The sequence below is a fragment of the Benincasa hispida genome, chromosome 2, assembly GCF_027475165.1.
Source record: "Benincasa hispida cultivar pf3 chromosome 2, pf3_genome.v1.1, whole genome shotgun sequence".
Lineage (NCBI taxonomy): Eukaryota > Viridiplantae > Streptophyta > Magnoliopsida > Cucurbitales > Cucurbitaceae > Benincasa > Benincasa hispida.
Genome location: NC_143479.1, coordinates 26283391 through 26296120, shown reverse-complemented (window position 1 = coordinate 26296120; position 12730 = coordinate 26283391). Strand labels below are relative to the sequence as shown.

The 12730-nt window shown below is 31.7% G+C and overlaps 1 protein-coding gene across 1 annotated transcript; it reads right to left on the bottom strand.

The window, feature by feature from the left end:
* Positions 1-1982: 1982 nt before the first annotated feature.
* Positions 1983-10833, bottom strand: ABCG38 (pleiotropic drug resistance 10). Its single transcript, XM_039022710.2, has 25 exons — positions 10559-10833; positions 10337-10463; positions 10117-10237; positions 8678-8766; positions 8469-8553; positions 8198-8357; positions 8023-8099; positions 7894-7947; positions 7728-7818; positions 7338-7639; positions 6716-6997; positions 6319-6635; positions 6068-6228; positions 5875-5978; positions 5599-5755; positions 5360-5503; positions 5185-5285; positions 4769-5101; positions 4385-4675; positions 4205-4288; positions 3979-4112; positions 3665-3892; positions 3420-3591; positions 2589-2843; positions 1983-2504 (listed from the first exon to the last, which is right to left on the bottom strand). The coding sequence occupies exons 1-25, from the start codon at positions 10692-10694 to the stop codon at positions 2247-2249; spliced, it is 4263 nt and encodes a 1420-aa protein (XP_038878638.1). The 5' UTR covers positions 10695-10833; the 3' UTR covers positions 1983-2246.
* Positions 10834-12730: the final 1897 nt, after the last annotated feature.

The following is a 12730-nucleotide window of genomic DNA, read 5'->3' as shown; positions in this document are numbered from 1 at the left end:
AAATAAAAACAATAAAAAATATTTAAAGAAAAAAGTCAAAATACTTTGTCACATGCCAAACTATAATCGAAGAAATTAGATAGGATATATAAAGATAGGTATAGCTTGAAATACATCCAATTATTTTTTTTCTTTAAACATACTCTTTCTTTTAGTCTTTGAGGTCCTAACCATTTAGTTCTTGGTTTTTGTTTTTGAAAACTAACTCTATTTCTTCCACATGTTTTACAATGATTCCACATTTCTTACATCGATTTACATTTTTCTTAATTATAATGGTTGAATTTTTAGCCAAGTTCAAAAAACAAAAACAACTTTTTGAAATCTATTTTTTGTAATTCTTAAATTTTGGCTTGGTTTTTTTAAAAATAAGTAAATATCAAATAAAGAAATTGGGAGATGAAAGTAGTTTCTATAAACTTAATTTTAAAAAAACAAAAATAAAAAATAAAATGATTACCAAATGGGGCTTAAAATTTTAAAAGTATCTTTAAAAAGATTCATGAATATAGATTTTTTTATTATTATTTTAATATAGGCACGTCATTTTAAATTAAAAATAATTATTAAATAAGAAGAGAGAGAAGATAATTTATTTATTTATTATTCTTAGTTTAAAATGACATATCAACCTTAATAATAATAATAATAATAATTACTCAATGACCATTTAAGGACACTCTTAAAAATTTAGAGACTAAAAGAGTATATTTTGAAGAACCAAATATGACTATTGTTGAAAAATTTATGGAAAAGTGTTAGGAATAATACTCAAAGTTTTCCACCTTTCACAAAACCAATTGTTTTATGGAACATCCCATCTTGCCTACGATTGATATCGACCAATATATTGTCAATAGTTAAAGTTAATGGTTCCATTTGTCTTGAATTTTTGCTTTTGTGACTGAAAATCCACATTTTTTTTCCTTTCAATAGAAAAAATTTAAATGGCACATGCAAATGAATGATTTTTTTGACTTTTTTGGTGGAATCTCGATCAGAATGAAGACTTGTACTAACCATTATTCTTATGTAATCTTCCCCAAATCCTATTTTAATATCCATTCAACATTTAGATTTGAATAGATATTGTAATAGGGAATTTGAAAAAAGATTTTTTTGGGATTTTGAAATAGGGAAATGAGAAAGAATCGTGACGAAGAGGGCAACACACAACATAGATTAAATTAGAGATTGATTTGGATTAAGAATAGAGAATTTGAATAAATTAGCTAAGTAATATTTGGGGAATAAATAATAGTCCCACTCTTCGTCCTGACCAAGATTCTACTGAAAAAGTCCAAAAAAAATCAATATATTTTCTTTTTGGTCTCGATATTGATCCTAGGCGAGATGCATTGAATGAGTAATTAAAACAATTTGCCAAAAATAGCTATTTCTGAGAGATAAAAAGCTTTGAGGGCTATTTCTAACCGTTATCTAAAATTCAGGAACTCAAAAAGGTAATTTTGTATTAAAAAAGAGTTACTTTTGTAAAGTCTGAGTTCTGTGCTTGTTTAGTTTGAAATCTTCAAAAGTGACTAAAACTTCCTACTTTTTTCTAATAAATTTATAATAAATTCAAAAATTTTATAAATTGTCGAAAAACAGCTTGTAACCCTAGGGGTATTTTAGTAATTGTATGTAGCCTATGGCTTTCCACTAGTCTATTTGGTCTATTCTCTTATACTTTGTGTATCAGAATTAATAATAAAAATCAGTCTCTATCGTGGTTTTTTCTTCCTGATCTAAGGGTTTTCACGTAAATCTTGTGTTCTTTTCTTTCTTTTATTTTCAACATAAATTAATTGATCTATTAGATATAAATTAAAATTTTGTGTCTAAACAACTCTAAACTATCAATTTTGTTTTCAAAAAAGAAATCGAAGCTATATAGACAGAAAACTTAAAGTTAATGTTATATAACCCAAAAAAAAAAAAAAAAAAAAAAAAAAAAAAAAAAAAAAAAGACTTTGCATAGCTTGATGAAGAAGATATTATATTTATAGATAGTCATCCTGAGTTACAAATTATTCAATCTCCCTCTCACAGTAAACTAAACTAAACTAAACTAAACAAAAAAAAACACACTAGAGAATTACCCAGATCCTAATAAGTTTATTAGACAAGATTGAAGTAGTTTGAAGCTTCAAATAAAAAAAAGAAACAATCTTGTCACTCATATAATGTAATGAAAAGCTAAGAACCAAGAGGAGAACAGCAAAAAGCAACAAGTGTATGTGTTATCATCTTCTCTGAAAGTTCAAGCACTTGGTTGAGTAAACAAACACCAAGATGAAGAGCAGAGTGAAGCCAACAAGAGCAACTGAAACCATCCACAAAAACTCATATCTAAATCCATAATATTGCTCAATAAACTCAGCCACTGTTTCCCCTGTCTCAACCTTAGTTTGTATATCAGCATATTGGGAAGTCACCAGTCCATACAAACTCCATGAAACTGGGCAAATCCAAGCATACCATCTCAACCACACAGAAATTCTCTGCATTCAAACCACCAAAGTATCTCATGAGTTGAAACTTAAAAAGGGGGAATCGTGAATGATGTAACGTAATGAGCAATTTACCGTTCGGGGGATTACGAAACCGGTGAAAAGGTTCCAGATTGAGTAAAAGAGCCCAGAGAGTACAGCAGCAGTTGCTTGGTTAGGACTCACAGCTATCACCATCATACCATAGTATATAAAGTATAGAATTGTGATGAACATGAAGAAGAAGTTGAGGAAGAATTTGCTGGCTGTCCATTCATATCCCATCATTGCATACACTATAACTGCATAAAATGCTACCTGAAGCAAGGTGTATGGGATTTCAATTGCAACCTGACATCATAGGAATAAGATGTTACATTAAACCATCATGTTTGGATTAACTTTTAGTTTAAAGATTGATGTTTCGGTGACATTTGTTCTAAGAAGCACAGTTTCAGATATGCCACAACATGGGCACGTTGACACATCATTTTTTAAAATTCTAGAACACGACACGGCAAGGACATGTTTATTAAAATGTACATTTCTAAAAATATATAACATTTTTATACTAGAAGAAAATTCAGAGTAAATGAGTTGATATATTTATATACTTAAAAAGTTAGCTTGATGTAGTTCACATTAAAAAATTATATTATTGTCATAGATGTGTCTTTTTAGTCTACTCAGCAAGAGTTTTATATATGACTAACATATTTGTTACACTAACAAATGTCTGATATGTATCTAACAAGTGTCCAAGTGTCTGATACATGTTGGACACAGACACGTAAGCCAAACTAAAGTGTCCGTACTTTTTAGTATTTGTTGATCAGTGGGTTCTGCTTGAAAGAAATGTTCAGCTTACTTAGAATAAGATGCTGATATTTCCACAAATATCAATATTGCAGTTAAAGGAATATATACCTGAGCAAACGCATGAGGCAATGCAGAATACATTCCAGCAGCCCGCTCACGGTAGTAAACAGTTCGCTCAGTGATGATAACAGGTTGTATCGAAAGAGCGCCTTGTGTCCCCATGAAGTTAATTGCAATGTACATAGCACCTATGCTATTGAAAATATCTTGCTTTGTTCTCCTGAGTTATAAAGATCATATATTTATATCTAGTAATCTAAGTAGTGCATGTATGCATGGTTTTGTCTATGTACCTCTTGCTACCAAGCCCCAAAAAAACAGCTCCAAACATAAGTCCCATTGAAGCACTAAACAGCAGCCGGACAGCATTGTATGCGGTGTTCCGGGAATATGATTTGTGCTGTTTCCATAGGCAGGCTTTGAACTGAGTCAAGTAGGAATGTGGGTACTGGGAGGGAAAATGAAGATCTTGAGAATCTGGATGAGGTTCACTCAACTCTTTAATCAGAGCTTCATTTCTTCTGTATTAATATAAGCAAGAGATTATCATTCAGAGCAGTTAAGAATACAATAGTTCAGAACAGCTTGAATGGATTAGTTTTCTGACCTATAAAGATCAGATTTCTTGTATATGTCAGCATATTTTATTCCTAGAAATTCTTCTTGTGCTCTTGTTGTCATGTCCAAAACCCATGTTGCTGGATTATATCCATCCTTTATGCTATCAACTCCAAGGATTTCCTTTAACACCACAGAGAGAAACAAAGAAAAACACTTCATAATATTATATTTTACATGTGGAAAAGAAAGTTATGATTATGGTTTGAATCTACCTCAAAATACTTGATTAAGAGGCAAGATTGTGGCCCCAAAGGACCCCCATATATTTCTTCACCTCCTCTTGTCAATAAAAAGAGCTGTGGTTGAAAATTGGAGTTATATTAAGTTTCATTTGAGCATTGGACATAATTAAGAAGTTTGTTGTATTGTGTCAATTTAGTCCAAGTGAATACCTCATCAAATGATTCAAATATGTCAATACTTGGCTGGTGAATTGTGCATACTACAGTTCTTCCTGTATCGACTGTATTTCTCACGGTCCTCATTACGATGGCAGCTGCTCGGGCATCTAGACCCGAGGTTGGCTCATCCAGGAATATTATTGAAGGGTTAGCAACAAGCTCGACAGCAATGGTTAACCTTTTTCGTTGCTCAATTGATAATCCATTCACATTTGGAAATCCAACCAATGAATCCCTTAATGGTGTTAATTCAATCAGCTCCATGATTTCTTCAACAAAAAGCTGCAATGGATGAGTTTTGGAAAATAAGATCTAAAGAAGAGTTCAGAGAAATGTTTTACTATCATTCGAAATCAGATAATTACACTCGCAAACCTCTAAAGTCTTTGAGTCAACTTCTGAAGGCAATCTAAGCCATGCTGAGTATACGAGGGACTCGTACACGGTCACATAGGGTGAATGAATGTCATTTTGTTCACAGTAACCAGAAACTCGAGCAAAAGTTTCCTGTTTCTTAGGAAAGCCTGATATTCTGATGCTTCCTTCAATGTAACCACTGTTTTTTCTTCCAGCCAACACATCCAAAAGTGTTGTTTTTCCAGCACCACTAACGCCCATTAGAGCTGTTAGAATTCCAGGTCTGAAAGCTCCACTGACTCCCTTCAGAAGTTCCAACCGACCCGGAGATGCACCTTGAACATTCATTGCCTGAAAATCCCATGACAATGGACTTAATGCCATGAAGTAAATAAGAAATGATTGAATATGGTAACTTATAACACAATAATTACCTTTGGTATATCTACCGAGTATTTGATATTCTCAAACGTTAGGCAGAGAGGCGTGAATGGAAGAAGCATCTTTTGGTTGTTATGTCTTTCGACCCTGGAATCTGTGGATGGTTTAGTAAGCACATTAGAAAAGAGAATTTTAACCAAAGAGCCTCAGTAGCCAAATGTGACTTACTTTTAGATGAGTTATGAGTTTTACTCCTGATTGACCTTGGTTTGGTGTCCTCTAATATGTGACCATTTTCCTCTCCGACCATGGCAGAGTGTTCCTTCTTCTCCATCTTCTGATAGGGGAAAACTGTTTGCGATTTCCCATATTCTGCAAAGATCAAACAAAAACAGTTCAGCACCGAATCAATTCAACTACAATGATATATGTAGAATGAAAATTGTTTGGATGAATGGAGATTTTACCATTAAGAAATGCCAGAGCCACTGCAGAAATTCCATTGAAAAGGACTATGAATCCTACCAATGCAACAAGACATATCCAGTACCAGTACGGATTAACGAACAGCCCCCGTGATTTCAGGACTGAAACCCCCAGAGACTCTGTTGATCCGTTAAGAACCTAAATTTGATCTCCACATTAAGAATCTCCAAACTATATTTTTACAAGTAATATCAACATATTAAAGCCTAGTTAGCTACAAAGATCTCGATCTCTTCCTGTTTTGACATAATACTTACATGATTCCAATTATCACTAAGAAATTCATTCATTGAAAGTGCAGTTTGCGCATACATCAGTGGCGAGGTCCAGTAACCCCAAGCCAACCACTTCTGCATATTATCTAAGTAAAAAGAATCCAAGTATTGGTTAATTTTGACTAAAGGCTCCAACAAGTAATCTAATCATTCCGCTTTAAAGATTGAATCATACCATGTGATAAAATGAATCCACCAAATATCAGAAGCCATAATACACCAAGACATCCTCCTGTATTTGCAACAACATGATCCCTGGCCAATGCTGCTATGCATCTGAATAGAGCATATGACATTTGTCCACTTAATGTATAAACAAAAAATTGTTTAACCACCCTGCAAAGAGAGAATCAACAAAGGGTTAAATTAAGATTCTAAGGCAATAATAAAGCTGAGAAATATAGGAATGTAGGACTTGGTCATGACCTTGTGAAGCTAGGATAAAATCCTACAACATAATATGTTGTGGCAACCCAGAGAGCTACTTCAATAAAAGACATAGGAATTCCAAGAAAAGAGGATGGTAGTGAAAATGCCCATGATGGGTAGAAAAGGAGGTCTCTTTGCTTGTAAAATACAGGGAGTTTGTCAATTGTCAATGGAAGTTCAAAAAATCCAGTAAATGTTATCGTGTTGAGTCCAAAATAGAGAGCTCCCAAGTAGACAAGTCCATCTTGAATACTATCATGATGCTTTCTGGCTTGAGCAAACACTGCTGCTACAACTATAGCAGAAATTTCAAGCTGACAAAAAGGATTTCATGTCACAGTTTGAAATTTTAGATGTAGGTAGCAGAAAAAGTAAACTGATATTATGAACTAACTTGAATCATCTTGAAAATGTGTAGAGATGCACTCCTCTTCATTAAAGTAACTTCCCTAGATAGGCATGCTTTCATCAATTCTTTCTTAGTAGCTCCATATTTAGTTTTTGTTAAAGCTGCAGGGTGGCTGTTGAACTTTTGAAATGGGATAGCAAGCTCATGCTGTATGGCCATGCCTATTCGAAATGACTTGAAAGCCTCCACAAACTCGTCAGCAGAAATATAACGATATTGCATATCATGATTCCTCCAGTATTGTCTCTGATCCTTTCTTGATGTAACCTAAACAACAGATTTCAGATTCTCATGTCATGAGATGTTATGAAATCGACAATCAAAGATAAGCAGAAAATGTAAATGGAAGAGAATCGATAAAGAAATTTACATGATTCACTAATAGTGTATTACCTATATCCACTGGCATAGTGAGAGAGCAATTCTTTATTAGAAAAAAAATATCAGAATACAGATCATGAGGCGCTAGTAGAGTTAGAGAGTTCATATAGTGCACACCTCTAAACTACGTGCTTCCGTTCGAAGAGCCAAATAACATATTCAAGGCATTCCAACCAATGTTAATAAGCTTTGTTATATATGTTAGTGAGTAAACTAGTAGACTTACTTCTTGTAGGTAATCAGCTACACCCTTCCTTTCAGGACATCTGAACCCCATGGATTCAAAAAACTCAGATACATATTCCCGTGGACCTTGGTACACAATACGACCTTCTGATAGAAGAATGACATCATCGAATAGCTCGAAAGTTTCTGGTGGAGGTTGAAGAAGAGAGATCACCGCGGTCTTATTGAAAATGTGAATGGATTGACGAATTGAGTTCACAATTTGGAATGTAGTTGAACTGTCGAGACCAGTAGATATATTGTCCATGAAAAGTGCATTGACGGGACCAACCAGCATCTCTCCTTCGAAACACAGAATTTTAAAATTTCAATCGTTTATACAGCTGAGATTATACTCTATTTCAAAGCACAATTAACCATTTATCTCTACCTGTGGTCACTCTCTTCTTTTGTCCTCCTGAAATACCCCTTAACATCTCATTTCCTATAATGGTATCAGCACAAACATCCAAACCCAATATCTGAAGAGCAAAAGGTTAGAAATTAAGGAAACCTTTTTCTTTTGTTACACTAAATAGTAGGGTATTACAACATACCTTGAGTATATACTCGGTAACGATATCTTCCTTCTGTCCTTTCAACACTGATGCCTGTATAAACAATATCATATAATTATGTGTTCAAGTAGTATTCAACTTTATTTGGATAACATTCATTCATTTGACCTTCATTAATGCATCAATATAAGGATCTGGCTTGATATTCAGCTGCTTTTCCCTCCTCAAAAGCTCGGTAAGCATATCTAAATCATTGACGAAATCGGTTTCAGAAACTAATTCTAAACTTTCTGAAGAATGTTTCAAATTGGAAATCTTCAAAAAGGGGTTTCAATTTTCAAACCATAGCCAGTGCCAACTCCTTGACATCTTGCTGAGAATGCTAAGGTTTCCCTTACTGTCAACAGAGGAACATGAATGTCATACTGGCTGATATAAGCAGCAGTTCTCTGAGGAACAAATTCCTTCATTTGATGGCCATTATAAGTTACTGTCCCAGAAAACTATCAAAAAAAAAAAAAAAAAAGAATTTACATAAGTTTTCATGACATGAATGAGTTAATTTATTGATAAAATAGGTCGAGTTTTTCGAGTATGAAAGCAGTATATGTAACCTGTAGCTGTGATTCAAGTTTCCCAGATAAGGCTTTTAGCAAAGTTGTCTTGCCAGAACCTGGAGGTCCAAGAAGTAAAGTCATTCTGCAGAGATTTGAAATGGAAATTCATGTTTTAGTTAGTAATGAACTTAAAATATTTGGAGATTGATGAGTTAAGCCAAAAAGGAAAAATATAATAAAAGGTACATGGATAGCAATTACCTCACCTTCCTGGTTTGATAGTTCCACTCAAATCACAAAGGATTGAGAATTGCTGCTTTTCGCTTGAACATAAATGAATATAGTTTGCTGCACTCTATGAGATGAGAAATTCCATAAATTATATGTCAATTTAGAAAGAAAAATGTAAATAGTAAGATCTTGAAAATGTCAAAATAATGATTACATAACTGAGATTATAAAGAGACCAAGGTTAAAGCATATTTGATCCTATACTTTCATAAACCTAATGATTTAGGTCTCGTTTGGTAACTATTTCATTTTTTGTTTTTTGTTTTTCAACATTAAACCTATAGACATTATTTCCACCCCAAGTTTCTTCCTTTGTTATCTACTTTTTACCAATTTGGTTTAAAAATCCAAGCCAAATTTGAAAAGTAAAAAAAAAAAAAAAAAGTAGTTTTTAAAAACCTGTTTTTGTTTTTAGAATTTGGCTACGAATTCAACCATTGTACTTAAGAAAGATATAAATAATTGTAAGAAATGTGAGGAAATAGACTTAATTTTCAAAAACAAAAAACAAAAAAGTTACCAAATGGGGCTTAGTTCTTATAGTTTAAATTTTATGACAATTTAGTCATTGAATTTACTATATAATGATTTAATCTCTATAATTGAAAAATCGAACAATTTAGTGCAAGTGGAGATACGGGGGATATGAACCTCCAACCTCATGAAAAAGAGTATATATGCTAATTACATTTGAGGCGTGCACACTTTTGGTAGATGTAGTAGAGTTTCTTTTCCATGTAGCTTCATAGTATACCAATTGTATTTTTAAAGTGTATTGAAATATCATAAACTAAAGATCAATAGTTCACATTGATAGAAATTTTCACAGTAGAGAATAAATCATTATAAATTTTAAACAAGTACAAAAGTTTAGGAAGGAAATTATTACAAATTTTAAACTCCATGCTCAAACTTTACATATGAAAGTTCAATAACTATAATCTCTATAAAATATAGGGTTCAAAGTTTTTTAACCACACACAAAAAAGAAAAAGCAAAAAAATAAAAAGACTTGATAAACAATAATACATTCTTTGGTTGATTCTACATTTAAAGCATATTAGAATTCAATACACAATAATTCCTTCGCATTATCTCTACAATGATATGATATTTTTTGTAAAATAAAATTAAGACTTCCACACTTTTGCTATTTAATCTATCAAAACAATTTCACATCCGTCAAAATATTTTCTTTACTTATATACGCAAGATTTTCTCAATGTTAACCAATATAGAGTATTTGACAATCCAAACAGTAGAACGTATTCAACATTTAGGAAAAATTTTCTAACACTCCCATAGTACCTACTTCCTGTACGTACACATTAATTTTCTTTTTTAATAAAAGAATTATTTAATGATATTGTACTTTACATAATTAATAAAGAATGTTGACGTGACACTCAATTACCTGTGCGAGGTTTAGAAAGTATCTAAAAATTGTGGGGGAAGCTGTTTTCCCAAAGTATGCTTGAGCATTGACATTAAGATTCTGGAACCTCACTTCAATTGTTGGTAAACGAAGGGAAACTCTGTTAAAATCATAGAATCCAATAAATTAATTACAAAGTTAACTCAATTTAAACACTAATTAGCAAAAATAAACACAAAATCAAAGAGGGGATTTGAACCTGTCAATTCTGTTCTTGAGTTTGTGAAGAAATTCCTCATTACTTTCAGCATTCTTCACCACTCTGTTTAAAAGCTCTTTGGTTTCTTTAACATCAAGCTTCTGAAGATCAATTTCCTTCAACTCCCCTTCAATTTTCAATGTTAACTCATAATAATTATTAGTTATCGATTTAAAAAATTATAAACGGAATAATTATAGAACGGAGTCTAAATTAGTTCACCTGCAACACCGTGCAGCAGAGCTTTACGAGCCCTTTGATAAGTAGGAAGCCTTTGAAGAGCATCCCACCGGAGAGCTGCTTCTTCTGCGGCGGCGTCTTGTCGGAAATTGCCTCCGGTTGAATTCTCCGACGCCATTATGGCGTGTTTTCTTTTCTCTCTAAATCATTAGCCAATTTGAGGCATATATATATATATATATAATCTGTTATTAATGATAGAACTATAACTCAAAAGGTTCTGATTTTTATTTATTTATTTTTTGTTTATGGTCTTAATTCTTCAAACAGCTTTCATTTCGTGCATGCAAACTAAAAAGCTGAGTTGTTTTGCGGGTTGTTCGAACTTCGAAGACATTAATAGATTTTTTTTTTTTTTTTTTTTTTTTTTTTTTTTTTTAAATATTTTAATAAAAGGTAGAAAATTTTCTAGTACTACCGTTAATGGTATTAAAGAAAATTTTCAAACTACTTCCATTGATGGGTTGGTATAGGTACAATTTCTATTATATTTGGTTAACATGTCGACATATTTTTTAAAAATGAAGTGTAAGATGAGAAAATTTTTAGTATTATGATAATATGAAAATTTTTTCATATTATTATTTATTACTTGCTAAAAAAAGTAGTATTAAAGAATTATATAGAGTTCACAAAAGAAATTAATAATAAATTAATAAATCATTTGATGACGTGTCAAATAATAAATGGTATGAGTACCATATTCTCTCAGAAAAATTTCCTATACATAGTAGTATGGACAACTTTCCATACATTCTCTACATTTTGTGTGTCATGTCAACGTGTTTTTAAAAATATGGTGAAACCTACCGACATTAATGTAAGATTTATAAATATTTATGAAGAAAAATTTGTAGTGTGAACAAAAGTACTTCTTATTCTATTTGTTCACATTTGTTATATTTTTAAATGCTAAGAAATCTCACACTTTTTTGTTGTTTGGCAAGTAATATATGGAAAGAAATCTCATTTTTATAAAGGAAAATTATAATATAAACAACGGAAGTACCATATTTCATAGTACTATAAAAAGTTTTAGTGGATGGTCTTTTTTTTCTTTTTAACTAATGATCGATAGTTTTATATCAATTAAATTATATTTACTTTATATATGGTCATTGATCAAAATTTACATGCACACGTTTAATAAATTATTATTTAATGAATTACGCCAGTTTTTTTGGGATATGTTACACATCGCGCTCTTCCGTTATTTGTCCATTTCCTAAAAATGTTTTTTTTTATAAAAAATTAATAAAAAGAAAATAGCTTTCAACATGGTGTAGAAATCTTACACGTGGCGCATATGCAAATTTGTCTCTCTTTTTTTGAGGTAACGTATTCAATTTTTCAAACATGACATAATAAGTGATTTCTTTTTGGATGTTAATTTTGCTCAAAGAAAATCTGAAATTTTGTATTTCCAATTTTCTTTCGTTTTCAAATTTAATTTTAAGCAAGACTTGGCGCCATCTAAGCAACTTGGTTTTGAAAAAATTTATAGTGCTATTAGAGTTTCGTTTGTACCATAAATTTATCTTTATAAAAATATTAGTCTTCCTCTATTTTTTTTAAGAATGTTAACATGGCACATAATAAATATAGGGATTCTCGTGTAGAAAATCTTTCCTATTCCGTCACTTGGAGGTTTGGAAAAGCCAAGAATGAAAGAATCCGTTTTAAATAGAATATTTCTAACTCTTCTAATTTTGTTTTAGAATTATAGTTTGGGTGACATTTCATCTTTCTTAAACAAAAGTTAAGCAAATTGAAGGTATTGGGGATTGTGCCCTAAATTTTGTGGTTTTGTAATACATAAATAAAATTCATTAAAATAAGGAGTTATTTTATTTGACCATTAGATTTGTTTAACTTAATCCAATAAAATAAGGTATGAGATTATTTTATGTAGAGATACAAGTGGATCATGTTCAAGCAATAATTTAAATGGTCTGTAGTATATGGATAAGGTTGAGTGTTTTACCTAATGACACTACAGATACGACCCATTTTGTAAATGTTACAAAAGTTATAAGTGTTACAAATGATTTTATCCGAATTATTAATGTAGAGACATGTGAGTGGAGATATCCTATACAAAGAGTTTATATAAGACTAGACCACGAAATGATGAATCTCTCTTTATAACATTGT

Excerpts from the sequence above, each read along its gene's own strand:
- ABCG38 (XM_039022710.2), bottom strand. The coding sequence starts at position 10,694 with ATGGCGTCGGAGAATTCAACCGGAGGCAATTTCCGACAAGACGCCGCC. Across the intron at positions 8,358-8,468 it reads AACTTGAATCACAGCTACAG|TTTTCTGGGACAGTAACTTA; the intron begins GTTACATATACT and ends TTTTTTTGATAG. Across the intron at positions 6,998-7,337 it reads TAGCTGATTACCTACAAGAA|GTTACATCAAGAAAGGATCA; the intron begins GTAAGTCTACTA and ends TCTGTTGTTTAG.